Source organism: Apostichopus japonicus, chromosome 23, assembly GCF_037975245.1.
Source record: "Apostichopus japonicus isolate 1M-3 chromosome 23, ASM3797524v1, whole genome shotgun sequence".
NCBI classification, from domain to species: domain Eukaryota; kingdom Metazoa; phylum Echinodermata; class Holothuroidea; order Aspidochirotida; family Stichopodidae; genus Apostichopus; species Apostichopus japonicus.
Window position 1 is genome coordinate 6,479,682 of NC_092583.1, and position 21,176 is coordinate 6,500,857.

At 37.1% G+C, this 21,176-nt stretch overlaps 2 protein-coding genes across 5 annotated transcripts in view; one reads left to right on the plus strand and one right to left on the minus strand.

The window, feature by feature from the left end:
* LOC139964861 (dual specificity calcium/calmodulin-dependent 3',5'-cyclic nucleotide phosphodiesterase 1A-like) overlaps window positions 1-21,176 on the minus strand; it is a 272,661-nt gene that overhangs the window by 128,247 nt on the left and 123,238 nt on the right. The gene's annotated exons all lie outside the window — the stretch shown is intronic.
* On the plus strand, window positions 1,245-12,596 carry LOC139964864 (uncharacterized). Of its 2 annotated transcripts, none has more exons than XM_071966918.1 (3): window positions 1,245-1,599; window positions 5,735-5,846; window positions 10,364-12,596. In XM_071966918.1, exons 2-3 carry the CDS (start codon window positions 5,811-5,813, stop codon window positions 10,682-10,684), a joined length of 357 nt encoding a protein of 118 aa, XP_071823019.1. In that variant the 5' UTR covers window positions 1,245-1,599; window positions 5,735-5,810; the 3' UTR covers window positions 10,685-12,596. The 2 variants fall into 2 exon arrangements, with proteins under 2 accessions (XP_071823019.1, XP_071823020.1); XM_071966919.1 differs by lacking the exon at window positions 1,245-1,599 and adding an exon at window positions 4,143-4,307.

Consider the following 21,176-nt stretch of genomic DNA (forward strand, 5'->3'; position numbering starts at 1 on the left):
ACATTGTAATACGTTTCCACACATCATAGTAAGGTCCCAGGGTGCAGATTTCTCTTACAAATCCTATTGTGTTTTGCCTAATTTAGAACAACAAATTTCTTTCAATTTATTTCTTATTGTAATGTTGTAAATGAGAAATATAATAACAAAATTAAAATATTACTTAATACTGAAATTTGCAGGCAATTCTATACATCACTTTCATAGTTAAAAGCTATAGTTCTGGACCATGTAGTGTTCCTTATACATAGAACAATGGTGAGAAAATATCAGACTTTTATTTCTTTTATTTATGTAATTGGATTTTAAGTATCAGGAACTTCTGAAGGGTTAACACTCCAATTCCCCAGGTGTGGGACAGCGCTACTGGATCCTTTCAAGCCACTTTACTGGGTAACATTTTGTAACTTTTGGAAAAATGACCGACTTCAGGCGCGTAGGTGGGGTTTGGCCGAAAGGGGCAGCCGCCCCCCCCCCCCCCCTCCTTGAGCATATTTAAAAAAAAAATTAAATATTTTTATGATATCGCTAGTATTTTCAAAAGAGAAAATGCTGAGATGCAACTTACAAGGCCTGGGAAGTGCCATTTCCAGCGATCTGGAAGGCATTTTCAGCCAAAATTTTCTTGTACGCTTCGCGCCAAAATGATGGCGCTACGCTTAGATAGTTTGCAATGCCGAATCTACAGTTTCGCCCCTCCCTTGGCAAATTCCTGGCTACGCGCCTGACTGACTTAGAAGGAAAAATAGTAAAATATGGTTTTGCACATGAACATGGAGGGAACAGGCTGTATAATTACTCACATGTTGGCCAGTTTCTGTTTCCTATATGCAGCTATATGCTGTATGAAGTGTAAATCATGTTGTGCTATTTTTACTTTTATTTTATTTCGCATGATACATCGACAATATGACATTCTTCATTGACATTAAAAATATGAATTATTGTAAATAGGTTTTGAGAACTCTCAGCTATATTGATTGTTTGATGAGAGAGATCCTGTCCGTAATATTTCTTTCAAATGAGACATTGATATCGAAAAACTACTAGCAAAAAAAATTGGTGTGAACATCTCTGACTTGAAGTTCAATTTTCTCCAGTAAAGTTTAGAAAGGCAGTCATGTGGCAGTGGCACCTGCAGGCTGCTTATGATTCGTCGATTTGCTTAGAATGTATGGATTTTTCTCTTCTAATATTTAGTGCAAAACATAGCCTAATCAGATTGTTTTGGGTTATAAGCCACACTGTTTGTAACAGCATTCTCATTAATCTATGTGGTGTAAAATCCTATTTAATCATACACTCTAAAAACGCCCTGGTGTAATAATCTTGGTTACCTCAAAGTGACACCATTGGGGTTCAAATATTAGCAGCCAACCTGTATTCTGGTTAGCCTGACGTGAATTTTATCACGCTCTAACTTTTAACTACTTTCCTGGTTGAATTCAGTGACGTAATTGACATGCTAACTTCACGGGCTTTTCACAACTAGCACAGTGTCGGTCGAAATATTTCACATCAGGCCAGAAACCATGGATGAGTTTGTCAAAGAAAAATTAGCAGAATGGAACCTATCATCACTGAATGACATATTTGAAGGTAAAGTTTGTTTTGATTATTGTGATGCAGAAAGGTTTAACCTATTTTCTTTGAAATACGTGCGATTGTCTTAACAGACGTTCGGTAGGCCAATGAAGTGGGCTAACACTAAGTTGACATAGTAAAAGGGCTATAGGCCCAACGTTAGGACAGGTCTAGCAATGGATAAGCCTATACATTACTAGCTGTCGAACAGGAATGTGTTTTACTTTAGTACCTTAAATTTTGCACAGTCCTGTTCGAAGGCTAATATAATGCAGACAATGCCAAGGCTAGGCCTACATTAAACCAGTTGCCGTGACTTATGCCGCCCTGTAAATAAATGCCCTAAAAAGGAGCAAACGGTCACTAAAAATGGTTACTCTTGTGTGTTTTTGCTAAATTTTATGACAGAAATTTATCCTACTGTAGCAACTACAATATTACAATTGCAACTCTAATAGTTTGTGCATAGGCTACGCATAGCCTAACAGTATTAGGCTAGGCCTGCTGATACTAATGGCTAGGCATACTAATGTTAATTCCCACTGTTAATTGTTGCTTAGTTAGGCTAGGACTGTGTGTCAGGCCTATAAACGTGTTAAACTAGTCTATCAAGGGTAATGTTATTTTCCACACACGTTACTTCCAGCTGAAACAAAACAGTGTTTTCCGTACACAAATTTGACAGCAGAAAACAATGATTTTTTCAGCGGAAAGTACCGTTTTTTTTGGGAGGAACAGAATGAAGTGCCTCCTGACACGAATGGACAAAAGCGATGCAGCTAAGACAAAAATCGCCTATGATTTTAAATGTAAATCTGGTGCAAAATGCGTGCTCAGGCCCTTACTTATACAGCCATTTCCAGCGAAAATCAAAAAGATACCGCCTTTTACAACATTTTTTTTTAAACCATCATAACGCAGACCGCATTTTTAATACTTTATTAGAAACTCAATCCTTCATAACGCGGGCATTCCTTTGCCCTTTTATCCGCTGACTGCCTCATACTCCTTTAATAATCCCTAATTACCAACACCCCAAGCCTCCTGTAAAATGTAAATTATAAGCTCAGCTTAACTTTTCTGACATGAACTCAGTCTAACCATCCTTTATCAACGTTCTTTGATACTTTCTCATGTTATTTTCATCATCCTGCCTAAATTTGGTATACTAAAATTGAGGAAAAATATAGTGTACAGGTAGATGAAGAAAAAGTTGCTTTCCGCACAAGAATTTTTTCAGTGGAAAGTAATGTGCGTAAAGTAACGTGTGCGAAAAAAAACACTTACAAATTACAATTACACTTCAGGGAATAATTTGTTCAGTATCCCATCTCATTTTGCTACACAATCTAGTCAAATTGTACACAAATGGAAAAAAGTGTAGTGCTCAGTTTTATGAATGAATGAATGCTTACAACCTTTTCCATGAACAGCATATTGAACTTTGGGAAAGCGCCCCCTTAAACCTTAAAAATGCCCTCATAAATACATTAAGGGGGGCTTTTTTAGCTTTTCATTTTCCAAAATTGCCCCCCAGAGCCAAATCTAAATTCCTACCCTGCATTGCAAGTGGTGCACTATATTTGAGCCAAATTTAGCTTTAGCTCATTTGTATCGCGTGCCGTTTTAATCAACACTCTACCTGCCGAAAAAGACTCGGATCCGATCTTGTCAGATTTTTAACATCTAGTTAAGAACTCGTTAATGCAGACGTAATATTTCAGTTGAGAAGCATTCCACAGTCAAATATGCCTATTGCTAATTAACAGACTTTATAGAGCTGCAGCACTTTGTTGCCTGTTGTTACTGGCTTACTCTGTACATGTACCTTGCTAATTTTAATTACATTATGTAATATTGAATTAAGTACTTTTTTAATTCGTTTTTTTTTTCTTTTTGGGGGGGGGGGTTTAAAAGTGATGTTGAATGAGGTGGCTCAAGCTTCCAAGAGGCCAGGGAACCAAAATGAAAACTCGGGAAGGGGCGTTTCCGGCCATCTGGGGGGTTTGTGAAACCAAAATTTTCTTGTACGCTTCGCGCCAACCGATGGTGGCTCTCCACTCAGATAGTCATGCCTACAACAGTGTTCTTCGCAGGTCATTTTTTTGTCCGGGTGGTAATCGCCGTCCTGGAGGTAATCGCCGTCCTGGGGGAGGGGTCTAAGGGGAGGGGGTGTCCTCCTCCCCTTTGGAAAATTTTTGCCCTCCGAAGGTGGGCTAGACGCCAAATGGTGCAATATTTGGTGCTATATTTGCCTTGCATGTATCTCCAGGAATTGCTATTTTTTAGGCAGTGTTTTAAATTTTCTCTTACGTTTGCCAAATGAAAAAAAATAAGAACACTTCAAAATTGTTGCTGAAATATGAGTAGTAATGAATAGGCCCTAAGTCCAATGAAAAATTATTCTACACTGTGCAAGGCTAACCCAACACAGCCTGTGCTTGACTGGGATAACTGCCAAGTTCAGGCATATCAACCAATTATCAGTCCTTATTACACAGATGCACACGGAAAGAATGATAAATAGATGATCAAATAACAAATTAGTCTTTATTTATTTCAACACCAACAGGATAACAATTGCAGTGAGAAAGTTGAAAAGAAATAAAGTTTATCAACATCATGACTTTTGAAGTTCGTAAAAACCCATCCTTTACAACATTCACTGTATAGAGAACAAAACTCTGAAAATCAGTAGAGAAATTACCAATTGTATACGAAAAGTAAGTTGGTACACCTCTCAAATTTTACGAAAGCTCGAGCAAAATACTTTCGAAAAATTCACGCGAAACTGGCATTTCGTGCTAAATGCAACTAATTTCATGTAAACAAGGCTCTAGTACACCCATTTATGAATTAACCATAAGACCACATCTGGTGTTGAGCGGCAGAAAAAGAAACTATTTTCTAGAATTTTCACAAAAAAAGGAAAAATTAATATCCTACCATAGTTAAGTGTATAGTAAATAGCCTAACCACTTCGTCGGTTACGGATCTCACGTAACAACAAAAACACAACTTAAATTGTATTTTGCAAAGTTGACGTTCTCTACAAGGACATGGAAACAATATTTAGCATTTAGTTAATCATGCCAAGTGGCATAAAACATGGGATTGCAAGTTTTACTTTCATAAAGATGGCCATACTGTAGCTATTGAGGCCTTGATATCGTGCTATGTCTGTATGGTAGGCCTATAGACTGTGCCTGGTGTATCATGGGGAATAGATTGTTTTGTTCATGCGAAGGAGTCAGTTGGCTTGAGGTGTGTTTTACTTACCCTAATGTTACAGGGATATTTACCTACTTTTCTTGAACGTATAAGATAATATTTCGCATAACTTTACCGATCCTTTACTGACTGACCTAATTAGTTCTAGAGTGGAGCCAAAATAGTTTACTCCATGAAAAGTTTTGTCTTTGAAACGTGCCAAAAATGTTAGAAAACAGGTGTTAGACAGGGGGTTGTTTGGCAAGGTACCTGGGGAAATTCGAATCACATGAAGCCAGTCTACCGTGATATTTAAGTAGGGTTAAACACTGCAGTTGTAAACTGATGTACGTATCGTGCACGCTGTTCATTGTTAGGCATTCTAGAAACGGGGCTTTGCCGAACGTAGTTTGTTTCATAATATCGACAGTTTTGTAAATCGTCGCGGCCGCGGCAAAAACAAAACATGTAGTTTCGATCAAATTCGTCACTCTTAAAGAATATGAGTGACTTTTGGAAAATGTTTGACGAGGTGCCAGTGTATTTTTTTTTTGTCCGGGCGGCCGACTTTTTCGTCCGGGCGGTAGCTTTATGTCCGGGCGCTTGCCAGCCTTTTCAAATTTTGTCCGGGCGGCGCGCCCGGACAAAACCGGTAGTGGAGAGCACTGCTACAACTTTGAGAATCCTGGCTACGCCCCTGGTACTAATACTGTCTCTTAGATCTTAGAGGAAACACTGGTAGTGATCTAATGAATGACAGTTTTTATTAAATTGACATGATTATAGAATACAAATTTTTTGTAGATGGAGCTTCAAATCAGAAATGGTTAAAAATGTTTCATATAATTTTTTGATGAAGGCTCTTGGTGGGGGAACTAACTTCAATCGTACTGTACCAAAGGGATTACATTTGAACCATGTTTCACTATTTTTTCTTCAGAGAACATGATCGATGAGGAAGCTTTCTTGTTGCTAAACCAAGCAGCCTCAACAGAAATGGTGAAAGCTGTGGGACCATGAAAAAGTTCCTGCAAAAATTACAAGAAGAACAGGTACATACTATTTTGGACTGACACACAGTGAATAGTTAATTTTAGTACAGTACCGCTTTTAAGTAAATTGGAAAACCGCGCTCTTAATCGCGCTCTGTGCGTTTAAACCGTGCTCTATGTTTTGTTAAAACCCGCATTGAAATGCAGTTAATTGCGGGGAACTGTTTATCAGAGCGCAGATTCCGTCGGAAGGCTTCCCTAATTCTATTCATGCCAGCTAAAAGTGTGAAGTTCATTGTTACCGTCAGACGGTCAATGGCTGTAATCCTACTTAATTCCTTCCAATCCGGTAACAAAAGAATATCGATCGTCGCCGGTAGAAAGAAGACCGAGGGTTTATACTCGGTCAAGGGAAGGGATAGTGTATAAGCACGTATCTTATACTGTTTAAATTCAACGTACAATACAAATGTTCAAGTGGGAGCAAAACAGTTGGTTTGATGAGTGAAACATTAGCAAACAGAATTCCCGCGATTGCTGCGAACAATAAAAATTGCCGTTTAATATTCAAACAGTTCTCAACGTCCGTTCGGAAATAACAATAGGCCTATTCCTGAAAATTATTCAGGAATCATGATTTTTCCTACCACAGATTAAGTGAAAGCCGAATTGATCATTTCTCGGGGCTAGAACAGTACAGTATAATGTTCTTGCAAGTAATACGGGCTATTCGCGCACATGTTACATTACGGAACTGAGTTGGTACTCAGTTGTATACTGCACTGAGACATTGCATGTTGTCACTGCCCTTGGAATTCTCAAAGTATACAGCTTCACGGGCACTGTTCAAAACAACACTTCAAACGTTTTTGCACGTTCTCATTTAGTATGCATGGGCCGATCCTACCTCTAAGCCTACATCGAAAGTTACGCCGTACACACCTCGCAAGAAAACCACGATAACCTTAAATGAAAAAACAATATTTTGCACTTGAAGATCTGACTTCCCTCAAAATGCAATGATAAGGTCTACCCCCAGTACTTCTTGATACATTGAGTTTCCAATTACTAGTCAAAAATATTTTCTGAAAAAAAGTACGATATTTTTCACAAAAATTGATGATTAGATAAGTGCTTCCTCACAATCAACGAGCCGCCCCGAATTCGCTCCGCTTACGTAAAACTTCTATATATATTGCACGTGGAAAACCCGAGTTTTTACACACAGAATTCCCATTGACATTGGTCACGGAACATAAGTAGGTCATCGACATTCGAACTTGGCAACTTGCATTCATTGCACCATGGGAACGACACAACAAATTGTACATGATTGTACATTTTCCGAAAAACGTACGATATTTTTCACAAAAATTGATGATTAGATAAGTGCTTCCTCACAATCAACGAGCCGCCCCGAATTCGTTCCGCTTACGTGAAACTTCTATATATATTGCACGTGGAAAACCCGAGTTTTTACACACAGAATTCCCATTGACATTGGTCACGGAACATAAGTAGGTCATCGACATTCGAACTTGGCAACTTGCCCAAGTTCATTGCACCATGGGAACGACACAACAAATTGTACATGATTGTACATTTTCCCGCCATCTGGACGCCAAGTTATAACTTTTGGTGTAATATGCAAATTATGAATGGTAGTGTACTGCGCGGTTAAAACTTAAACTATTGCGACACACACAAATTCTGTGTGTTGTAGAAGTAACTTTTGTATCAAATGTAAAGTACTGTATGGTAGGCCTACTATAATTTATAAAAGACGGTTTTCCTCAGGCGATAGGGAAAAGGGTTGTTTCGGTGAACTCGATCTCTTTGTATAGTACTTGGATACTTAAAATGACCATGTACATGCAGTTTCTATTTCTCTTTAGTAAGCTCTAATCATCATTTTTATCCTTTGCGGATCTTTTTTGGAATAAATTCGAAATGTATTGCTTGACGGCAGTATTTAACGGTAAGCATTTCTTAAATTGTTGACTGAGCTTCAAAATCCATTTTCAAACAAGTCTGTTAATTTTCATGAAGGTTTTATAAAAAATCGACATACAGCTAGGGAACGAAAGCTGTTCTATAGTATCCAAATAAAGTACATGTTTCTCGTACTGAGATCTGAAAAAAACGGGCGGCCATTTTTCTTCTTTTCATGCGCTGCTACTAGTTTGGAATATGTTCCAACCTTTACAAAATAATTTTTAAGGATAGTTTAGATTTCTTGTAATCCGAAAAGAAAGTCGGGAATCAGGAAAGGAGGCCCATCAATTGCGCGGACGAGAAACATGTTTTGAATTTAACCGGCCCTGCTTCAAATTTGTTGGGTGGAAGTTCTTTTTTCTTTTCATTCTGCTGGAACCAATGGTAATTTATATAAAAAAATCCACAAGAAACGCTTAGTAACACTTTATTATTTCTTCAAAATGTTGCCAACTATTTAAAGTAAACTTATCCTCCGTCATAACAGAAATAAGACCTGAAGTTGTGCTGTCGTCTCTTTCTGAACAGGGAGATCCATGTGGTCTTGCCAGATATTTAATGCATAAAATATTTACACCATATGAGCTTTTATATTGTAATGTTAATGGGATTAAGAAAAATGCACTTAATAAGGATAGGGTATTTGCAATTAGGAAATGTATTATGGAGCAGTTTCATGTACCACTTCACATTCAGAAAAGAGTTTGGGGACAGTGCGTTAAAAAGATGGACACAGCCAACAGAAATGCTAAGAGATACTTAGCAATGGCAGTCAAATCTTGAAGTACAGTATTTTTTGGTATATTCCATTTTCCTCTATTTTTTGTCATAATATATTTAAGTTATTCTTGATGTGAAACCTTTGAAGACTGTAGTCAAAAAGAACTACATGTTAATTTTGATCACTTGCATGGTAATTTTAATATTTTACTTATTGTATTTTTCAATGTTGTTGCCTTTGTAAGTGCAATGTTTCCTAGTCTAATAGACAGTGTGTTGCTTTTAGTTTGCTTTTCTAAGCGTGACACTGTTGTACTGTTTTCTTTTATAGTATTAATTTATTTGCTTTGTGAGTGCAAAGCTTCCTAGCCTAATGTGTGCCTTTCTTTTAGAATTTTTAAAAGATTTACAGAAAATAGACTGTTTGTTTCTTTTTAGTTTGCATTTCTAAGCTTTAACACTGTTGCATGATTATTCTTATTTTATAATAATTTGCCTTTTTTTTAAACAAGCATTTGTGCTTAGAATTCTTTTTCATTTTGGTTTCCAGGATATAACTACAATTATTCTCTTTACAACTCCTTTCAGTTAGTGACAACCTTCGCATTCGTAAGCCTATGAACAGAACTCTATAAAAAATAAAATAAAATCAGTGCAACGTTTCCTGGCCTAATGTGCCTAAAGTTCACACAAAACGCGGGGCCTAATGTTACTACTAAAAATGATATGTTACCCCGAAAGGATAAGGCACGAAGTTTCCTTCTTGCTTTTTATTACTTCTGATAACCATAACATATCGGGGAATAAAATAAAAACGTATAAAAAAGGTTTTGCCCTTCAACACGAAACTATTCTCGTTTAAAACTTTCAGTCGAAGTCGTGAACTTCGTACTCGTACACTGGCCTAATGTGCCTAAACTCAACACAAAACGCGAGGCCTAATGTTACTACAAAAAAATGGTCCGTTAATGTTACGGCGAAAGAATAAGACACGAAGTTTCCTTCTTGCTTTTTATTACTTCTGGTTACCAGAACATATCGGGGAATAAAATAAACATGTATAAAAAGGTTTTGCCCTTCAACACGAAACTATTCTCGATTAAAACTTTCTTTCCGTCAAAGTTGGTAAACTTCGTTTAAAATTGTGATGTTTATAACGGGTGTTGGTTACAAGCGATAGGTTTACACTACCTCCACGCTATGAATAGCGTTGTATCGATCGGTTCACTCGCATTGTGTCGGTGGTGAATAGCGAGCGAGGGGAATTCGCGTTCCTTTGTTTGGAACGCGGGGAAATCGCGTTCCTTTATTTGGAGCGCGGTTAAGTACAGTTAAGCTGCGTTTTGCGCTGAATCGCGCTAATCTCTTCCAATTTACTTAAAAGCGGTACTGTAATCATGGGATAAATTGCAGTGACTATGCAGTATCTTCAACCAATTGGGTCTTTACAACCAGTCTTTTATAATGCTCTTTTATGCTGTAAAATGCTTTTTTTTTTGTGTTCTTACAGTACTGGCAGTAGTGGGAAAAGTGGGGAGCTTCCCTTGTTTAAAGTTGTAAATGAACTCTCCTAATGGACTTATTTTCCAAGGTTTTGATTGTTTTAAAGAATTAAAAAGGAACTTCCAAAAATAAGGCTACAACAGACAAGGTTGCAGTCTGTTTATAGACATGACTAGTTACTTAAAGATGACTGAATGTCTTGTGAGGTAAATTTCTTTCAGGGTGGTTAAAGACTTAACAATTTTGCCCGAAGGTGACCATATTTGAATATCTGGCATATTTGGGGCCAATGCAGCATACCTTCAAAGTGTTCTTTTCCAGCAAGTGTATATTTAATCTGCATTTTTCTGTTTTTGAAGGTTGGCACCAACATGCCCAAATACTTGGAGGAAGTTGACAACCGCCAGCCTTTTGTCTTAATAATGGGTGATTGGAATGCTGCCCATCAATATTTTGTTGTGGCGGATGGGCATGGATTAGAGCATCAGACCCTACTACAAGCTCTTGATGTTTGCTTCAAGTTGTTCTATGTATTAGACCTTCACTATCCGTGGCAATGTGCGGTCACATGGGAGTTTGCCCAGAAGGTTCTTTACGAACTGGACAGTAACGTCAAATCAAAAACATCAACTGCCCTGATTGCAATGAGGGCTGCATTGAAAGCAGGAATGGATGACTGATGCCAGGCGCTTGAAACAGCATCACTTATTTCCAACTATTGTTCATTCTCTTTTATTGTAATGGTTTGTAATGTGTCGAAACGTGACATCAATATCATTTGTTTGTTATAACTTTTCGTCCTATCTTCAGTACTAGAGTTGGCCTATCTTTGTCAACATTTGTAGCAATTCTTCCAACCAGTCTCCCAAGGGGAATCTACCGTCCTTCATACGGGTTATTAAGTTTTCAATACATCGTAACTACAAATGAGCTTTCAATTTGTGTGTACTTATCTGTCAAAGACCAGAACGATGCATTCAGTTAGTATTAATAGTTCAACCTTAGGGAGAGGTGAGTCCATCAAGTTTCTCCTCTAGTCCTCTATAACACTTTTTGTTTTAGATAGTCAAAGACTTTTCAGTTCGTGAACAATTTCTTAACACTTTTTTATTTTCACTCATAGCATGATAAATCAGAATCAGCTGTATATTTAAAACTTCATAGACATGGTATTGCTGTTCATGGAATCAAGGGTCATTTGACAAACTGAAACTGTGATGAAAATTTCAAACTATCATTAAATCTTACTGAAATCAAAACTTGTTTGAAGTACATAGTTTTCATGGTTCCATATCAAAAGGGAACATAGGTCAACATCTGACAACCTTGTAGCAAAAAATAACATGTGATGCAAAATTCATGTATGGTTCATCATGGTATACGAAACCCTCGTTGTATTTGATTGATTTCAATGGGTTTTGAATAATAATGACTAAACATTTTCAGCAGTTCAAAAGATTTCCCTATTCAACTCCTGCTGGAGTATTTTAAGAAAGATGACTAAAGGCAGTAGTACAACACTATTTTTCTTAAAAATTTTTTAAAGTAAGTAATTACTTGTAGTTATATGCTTACTTTAAACTTCAAATCTTTCACCATGTGTGTTATCCATGTTTTTTGTACAATAGTAATTTAGCTGTATTATTTTAGTAGTAATAGCTGTACTTTGTACTTTGTATGTGAAACCAAGGGCGGCGGAACCGGGGGGGGGGGGCACAGGGGGCATGTGCCCCCCCCACTTTTCCTCAGGTTAAAAATGTGTCCTTTTTCTACATAAAAATTGAGGTGTCTCAATTAGCAAGAGAACCAGAATGAACACTCGGGAAGGGCCGTTTCCGGCCATCTGAGGGGTTTGTAAAACCAAAAATTTTCTTGTACGCTCTGCGCCAACCGATGGTGGCGCTCCGCTCAGGTAGTCGTGCATACAACTTTGCAAATCCTGGCACGACCCAGACTTTTAAAGAATCTCTGTGGGTCAAACTCAAAGCTATTTCCACTGCAGGAAAACTTTGTTAAGATACTAACAAGAAATAAACTCTAATTCGGAAGATTCCTACATTAGCAACTAGCATGATTTCACCTCATTTGGTCTCAAAAGAAAACTACTTCCTTGTTTCCCAATTTGCACATTGGATATTGCAGTGCTAGCATACAAATTTTGCTTGAGGAGGGGGGGGGGGTTGATGGAGTGATGTGTATACGCAAATAAGATAGTACAATAAGAGTTATAAAGGGTGCTAAATATAAGGCTGCATCAGTCGAATCAAATTTCTGCAAAGTGCCCTTTGATGTCGGTGCCCCCCCAGATTAAAAGTGCTTCAGCCACCCTTGTGTAAAACACCCGCCATAATATTGTTTTAATGTTTACATGTTTACTTATTGATATGATACAAACACTAGTTAAAGTATTACCTTCTTAATATCTGTCCATTATGCCTCTCATTCTTCTAATGCATTTGCCTGATTATAAATCTATATATATATTTACACCACTTGCCATCAAACATTCTCTTACATTTACATTCATGTTTTACTATTTGTTTATTGAAGATTTACTAAAGATGTTTTATGAATAGATAGTTACACCCTCAAGTTTTTGTACTTGTTTATTTTTGTACACGTTTTTACTTGTTGGTGTTTCAGTTTGTTCAATACGTACCATGCCACGTTACAATGCTATTGTTATGCAATATCCAGGGAAATGACAGTTTTTAATGTCTGATGCATTCATAAGGAGGACATCTGAGACAGCTGAATAGGTTAAGGGTCTGCATCTAACAAGGATTCTTAGTACTTAATTTACCAAAATTGTGTTAAGTCTATAGGCTGTTTTTGTCCTGGGCCTAGGTTATTAAGGTTATTTGACAAAGAGGTGGGTTTACAATCTGACAATGATGTCTCATTAAATAATGAATAAAATCCTGGTTATGCTATGGATAAAGAACCAGGTAATTTGTTAAACCTCTGACATTAATCCTGGTACCAACTGACCATTAATCCTGGTCACAAATTAACCAGGATCTTGGTGAAGCTTATTTGACCAGAATTTCCTAGTCAAGTTGTCCAGGATTGTGTAGGTGGCAAACTGACCCGGAACCTGGTAAAATTTTGACCCCATCCTGGTATATTTTAACCAGGGCTTGGTTTACATCACTATTATCAGTCTTAGACCGTGGGGCAAGGCCGTTTTTCTTGCAATTCTGTAGTCCAGTCAGAGGGGCAACTCAAAATTACTCTAAAAAATTCACAAAAAATTCGCAAACCAGCATTGCTGCCAAATGACAATCACATGACAATACGCACACACAAATCAGCATGGCTATCACATAGTATGTTGAAATGTCCATATTTTGTGAACGAAAACAACTTTGTTCGTCCAAGTTTTTCAAATTTGATAGATGTACCGATATGGCCTGAAAACAACATACCTATTTACCCAATGGTCAGTACTTTCAGGTTCTTTTCATATGAAATAAAGTTGAAATCAATATTCGAAGTTCGAATTTACACAGCCAAATCATGTTTGGCAAGTATTCATAGGATGGACACTGGAACAGCTAGTTTCGCAGAAAAGGTTCAATCTTAAATGTTGAGTCATTAGTGCACAACTTGCCCGTGTAAACTTACATTTTTACTCAGTAATTACCTAACTTTTTCATACTCTTGACTTCTTGAGCTTTGTGGGTAGTAAAGTTACATTTTTATGACCCCTGGAAGTTAAAAATAAGGCTTGTCTACATAATAGTCCGTCAACTAAAGAAGATCGAAAACGACATTAGGACAAATTGAGTGATAGACTAACGTTAATCATTAACACGGTGACTTCGCAGAGGCTGTTATTAAGTGTACGTAGGTAAAGTCACATACACTCGTATCGGAATCTATGTATAAATGTATACTTACAACTGTAGGGAACTGAAGATGAACTGAAGATCATGGAGCTATAAACATATATCTAGAGATTGATTACTGTAGTGGGTGGGGGTCAGGATCTGGGTAGGGAATAGAGGATCTAGGCAATAATCTCTGCATTTGTATACAATTGCAGTGAATCTAAAGAATGATAACAGCAGTGGGGGGGGGGGGGATCTGTGGGTAGAAAACTGAAGATAGGAAATAGTCAATGATTCCTATGGGCCTGAAAATTTATTCAAATGAATGTATCTAGACCATTATATGGGAACTTTCATAATACCAAAAGTAAGGCGTTGGTCCAAACAATAATAATACCTACTTTACACTCACTGTATATCTCTGCATATATACTTATACGACTTGTATACGATTGCAAGGAATCTAGAGTTTGATTACTGTAGGGAGGGGGTCATGATGTTGGTAGGAAACTTAGGATAGGTCAGGATCTGGGTAGGGAATAGAGGATCTAGGCAATAATCTCTGCATTTGTATACAATTGCAGTGAATCTAAAGAATGATAACTGCAGGGGGGGGGGGTCAGGATATGGGTAGAAAACTGAAGATAGGAAATAGTCAATGATTCCTATGGGCCTGGAAATTTATTCAAATGAATGTATCTAGACTATTATATGGGAACTTTCATAGTACCAAAATTAAGGCGTTGGTCCAAACAATAATAATACCTACTTTACACTCACTGTATATCTCTGCATATATACCTTGATAGGACTTGTATACGATTGCAGGGAATCTAGAGTTTGATTACTGTAGGGAGGGGGTCATGATGTTGGTAGGAAACTTAGGATAGGCAACAATCAATGATTCTTATGGGCCTGAAAATTTATTCAAATGAATGTATCTAGACCATTATATGGGAACTTTCATAGTACCAAAATTAAGGCAATGGTTCAAATACTAATCATACCTACTCAACACTCACTGTACATCTCTGCATAAATACCTTGATAGGAATTGTATACAATTACAGAGAATCTAAATATTGATTGCTGTAGGCCTGTACAGCCCTGGTCAATTAAATCATGGAGCTATAAACATATATCTAGAGATTGATTACTGTAGTGGGTGGGGCTCAGGATCTGGGTAGGGAATAGAGGATCTAGGCAATAATCTCTGCATTTGTATACAATTGCAGTGAATCTAAAGAATGATAACTGCAGGGGGGGGGGGGGTCAGGATATGGGTAGAAAACTGAAGATAGGAAATAGTCAATGATTCCTATGGGCCTGAAAAATTATTCAAATGAATGTATCTAGACCATTATATGGGAACTTTCATAGTACCAAAATTAAGGCATTGATCCAAACAATAATAATACCTACATTACACTCACTGTATATCTCTGCATATATACTTATAGGACTTGTATACGATTGCAAGGAATCTAGAGTTTGATTACTGTAGGGAGGGGGTCATGATGTTGGTAGGAAACTTAGGATAGGCAACAATCAATGATTCTTATGGGCCTGAAAATTTATTCAAATGAATGTATCTAGACCATTATATGGGAACTTTCATAGTACCAAAATTAAGGCAATGGCTCAAACACTAATATTACCTACTTAACACTCATTGTACATCTCTGCATATATACCTTGATAGGACTTGTATACAATTATAGAGAATCTAAATATTGATTACTGTAGGCCTGTACAGCCCTGGTCAATTAAATCATGGAGCTATAAACATATAGCTAGAGATTGATTACTGTAGTGGGTGGGGGTCAGGATCTGGGTAGGGAATAGAGGATCTAGGCAATAATCTCTGCATTTGTATACAATTGCAGTGAATCTAAAGAATGATAACAGCAGTGGGGGGGGGGGGGGGATCTGTGGGTAGAAAACTAAAGATAGGAAATAGTCAATGATTCCTATGGGCCTGAAAAATTATTCAAATGAATGTATCTAGACCATTATATGGGAACTTTCATAATACCAAAAGTAAGGCGTTGGTCCAAACAATAATAATACCTACTTTACACTCACTGTATATCTCTGCATATATACTTATACGACTTGTATACGATTGCAAGGAATCTAGAGTTTGATTACTGTAGGGAGGGGGTCATGATGTTGGTAGGAAACTTAGGATAGGCAACAATCAATGATTCTTATGGGCCTGAAAATTTATTCAAATGAATGTATCTAGACCATTATATGGGAACTTTCATAGTACCAAAATTAAGGCGTTGATCCAAACAATAATAATACCTACTTTACACTCACTGTATATCTCTGCATATATACTTATAGGACTTGTATACGATTGCAAGGAATCTAGAGTTTGATTACTGTAGGGAGGGGGTCATGATGTTGGTAGGAAACTTAGGATAGGCAACAATCAATGATTCTTATGGGCCTGAAAATGTATTCAAATGAATGTATCTAGACCATTATATGGGAACTTTCATAGTACCAAAATTAAGGCAATGGCTCAAACACTAATATTACCTACTTAACACTCACTGTACATCTCTGCATATATACCTTGATAGGACTTGTATACAATTATAGAGAATCTAAATATTGATTACTGTAGGCCTGTACAGCCCTGGTCAATTAAATCATGGAGCTATAAACATATATCTAGAGATTGATTACTGTAGGGGGTGGGGGTCAGGATCTGGGTAGGGAATAGAGGATCTAGGCAATAATCTCTGCATTTGTATACAATTGCAGTGAATCTAAAGAATGATAACTGCGAGGGGGGGGGGGTTGATCCAAACAATAATAATACCTACTTTACACTCACTGTATATCTCTGCATATATACTTATAGGACTTGTATACGATTGCAAGGAATCTAGAGTTTGATTACTGTAGGGAGGGGGTCATGATGTTGGTAGGAAACTTAGGATAGGCAACAATCAATGATTCTTATGGGCCTGAAAATTTATTCAAATGAATGTATCTAGACCATTATATGGGAACTTTCATAGTACCAAAATTAAGGCAATGGCTCAAACACTAATATTACCTACTTAACACTCACTGTACATCTCTGCATATATACCTTGATAGGACTTGTATACAATTATAGAGAATCTAAATATTGATTACTGTAGGCCTGTACAGCCCTGGTCAATTAAATCATGGAGCTATAAACATATAGCTAGAGATTGATTACTGTATGGGGTGGGGGTCAGGATCTGGGTAGGGAATAGAGGATCTAGGCAATAATCTCTGCATTTGTATACAATTGCAGTGAATCTAAAGAATGATAACTGCAGGGGGGGGGGGTCAGGATATGGGTAGAAAACTGAAGATAGGAAATAGTCAATGATTCCTATGGGCCTGAAAAATTATTCAAATGAATGTATCTAGACCATTATATGGGAACTTTCATAGTACCAAAATTAAGGCATTGATCCAAACAATAATAATACCTACTTTACACTCACTGTATATCTCTGCATATATACTTATAGGACTTGTATACGATTGCAAGGAATCTAGAGTTTGATTACTGTAGGGAGGGGGTCATGATGTTGGTAGGAAACTTAGGATAGGCAACAATCAATGATTCTTATGGGCCTGAAAATTTATTCAAATGAATGTATCTAGACCATTATATGGGAACTTTCAAGGTACCAAAATTAAGGCGTTGATCCAAACAATAATAATACCTACTTTACACTCACTGTATATCTCTGCATATACACTTATAGGACTTGTATACGATTGCAAGGAATCTAGAGTTTGATTACTGTAGGGAGGGGGTCATGATGTTGGTAGGAAACTTAGGATAGGCAACAATCAATGATTCTTATGGGCCTGAAAATTTATTCAAATGAATGTATCTAGACCATTATATGGGAACTTTCATAGTACCAAAATTAAGGCAATGGCTCAAACACTAATATTACCTACTTTACACTCATTGTACATCTCTGCATATATACCTTGATAGGACTTGTATACAATTATAGAGAATCTAAATATTGATTACTGTAGGCCTGTACAGCCCTGGTCAATTAAATCATGGAGCTATAAACATATAGCTAGAGATTGATTACTGTAGGGGGTGGGGGTCAGGATCTGGGTAGGGAATAGAGGATCTAGGCAATAATCTCTGCATTTGTATACAATTGCAGTGAATCTAAAGAATGATAATTGCAGGGGGGGGGGGTCAGGATATGGGTAGAAAACTGAAGATAGGAATTAGTCAATGATTCCTATGGGCCTGAAAAATTATTCAAATGAATGTATCTAGACCATTATATGGGAACTTTCATAGTACCAAAATTAAGGCGTTGATCCAAACAATAATAATACCTACTTTACACTCACTGTATATCTCTGCATATATACTTATAGGACTTGTATACAATTGCAAGAAATCTAGAGTTTGATTACTGTAGGGAGGGGGTCATGATGTTGGTAGGAAACTTAGGATAGGCAACAATCAATGATTCTTATGGGCCTGAAAATTTATTCAAATGAATGTATCTAGACCATTATATGGGAACTTTCATAGTACCAAAATTAAGGCAATGGCTCAAACACTAATATTACCTACTTAACACTCACTGTACATCTCTGCATATATACCTTGATAGGACTTGTATACAATTATAGAGAATCTAAATATTGATTACTGTAGGCCTGTACAGCCCTGGTCAATTAAATCATGGAGCTATAAACATATAGCTAGAGATTGATTACTGTAGGGGGTGGGGGTCAGGATCTGGGTAGGGAATAGAGGATCTAGGCAATAATCTCTGCATTTGTATACAATTGCAGTGAATCTAAAGAATGATAACTGCAGGGGGGGGGGTCAGGATATGGGTAGAAAACTGAAGATAGGAAATAGTCAATGATTCCTATGGGCCTGAAAAATTATTCAAATGAATGTATCTAGACCATTATATGGGAACTTTCATAGTACCAAAATTAAGGCGTTGATCCAAACAATAATAATACCTACTTTACACACACTGTATATCTCTGCATATACACTTATAGGACTTGTATACGATTGCAAGTAATCTAGACTTTGATTACTGTAGGGAGGGGGTCATGATGTTGGTAGGAAACTTAGGATAGGCAACAATCAGTGATTCTTATGGGCCTGAAAATTTATTCAAATGAATGTATCTAGACCATTATATGGGAACTTTCATAGTACCAAAATTAAGGCAATGGCTCAAACACTAATATTACCTACTTAACACTCACTGTACATCTCTGCATATATACCTTGATAGGACTTGTATACAATTATAGAGAATCTAAATATTGATTACTGTAGGCCTGTACAGCCCTGGTCAATTAAATCATGGAGCTATAAACATATATCTAGAGATTGATTACTGTAGGGGGTGGGGGTCAGGATCTGGGTAGGGAATAGAGGATCTAGGCAATAATCTCTGCATTTGTATACAATTGCAGTGAATCTAAAGAATGATAACTGCAGCGGAGGGGGGTCAGGATATGGGTAGAAAACTGAAGATAGGAAATAGTCAATGATTCCTATGGGCCTGAAAAATTATTCAAATGAATGTATCTAGACCATTATATGGGAACTTTCATAGTACCAAAATTAAGGCGTTGATCCAAACAATAATAATACCTACTTTACACTCACTGTATATCTCTGCATATATACTTATAGGACTTGTATACGATTGCAAGGAATCTAGAGTTTGATTACTGTAGGGAGGGGGTCATGATGTTGGTAGGAAACTTAGGATAGGCAACAATCAATGATTCTTATGGGCCTGAAAATTTGTTCAAATGAATGTATCTAGACCATTATATGGGAACTTTCATAGTACCAAAATTAAGGCAATGGCTCAAACACTAATATTACCTACTTAACACTCACTGTACATCTCTGCATATATACCTTGATAGGACTTGTATACAATTATAGAGAATCTAAATTTTGATTACTGTAGGCCTGTACAGCCCTGGTCAATTAAATCATGGAGCTATAAACATATATCTAGAGATTGATTACTGTAGGGGGTGGGGGTCAGGATCTGGGTAGGGAATAGAGGATCTAGGCAATAATCTCTGCATTTGTATACAATTGCAGTGAATCTAAAGAATGATAACTGCAGGGGGGGGGGGGTCAGGATATGGGTAGAAAACTGAAGATAGGAAATAGTCAATGATTCCTATGGGCCGGAAAAATTATTCAAATGAATGTATCTAGACCATTATATGGGAACTTTCATAGTACCAAAATTAAGGCGTTGATCCAAACAATAATAATACCTACTTTACACTCACTGTATATCTCTGCATATACACTTATAGGACTTGTATACGATTGCAAGGAATCTAGAGTTTGATTACTGTAGGGAGGGGGTCATGATGTTGGTAGGAAACTTAGGATAGGCAACAATCAATGATTCTTATGGGCCTGAAAATTTATTCAAATGAATGTATCTAGACCATTACATGGGAACTTTCATAGTACCAAAATTAAGGCAATGGCTCAAACACTAATATTACCTACTTAACACTCACTGTACATCTCTGCATATATACCTTGATAGGACTTGTATACAATTATAGAGAATCTAAATATTGATTACTGTAGGCCTGTACAGCCCTGGTCAATTAAATCATGGAGCTTTAAACATATATCTAGAGATTGATTACTGTAGGGGGTGGGGGTCAGGATCTGGGTAGGGAATAGAGGATCTAGGCAATAATCTCTGCATTTGTATACAATTGCAGTGAATCTAAAGAATGATAACTGCAGGGGGGGGGGGGTCAGGATATGGGTAGAAAACTGAAGATAGGAAATAGTCAATGATTCCTATGGGCCTGAAAAATTATTCAAATGAATGTATCTAGACCATTATATGGGAACTTTCATAGTACCAAAATTAAGGCGTTGATCCAAACAATAATAATACCTACTTTACACACACTGTATATCTCTGCATATACACTTATAGGACTTGTATACGATTGCAAGTAATCTAGACTTTGATTACTGTAGGGAGGGGGTCATGATGTTGGTAGGAAACTTAGGATAGGCAACAATCAGTGATTCTTATGGGCCTGAAAATTTATTCAAATGAATGTATCTAGACCATTATATGGGAACTTTCATAGTACCAAAATTAAGGCAATGGCTCAAACACTAATATTACCTACTTAACACTCACTGTACATCTCTGCATATATACCTTGATAGGACTTGTATACAATTATAGAGAATCTAAATATTGATTACTGTAGGCCTGTACAGCCCTGGTCAATTAAATCATGGAGCTATAAA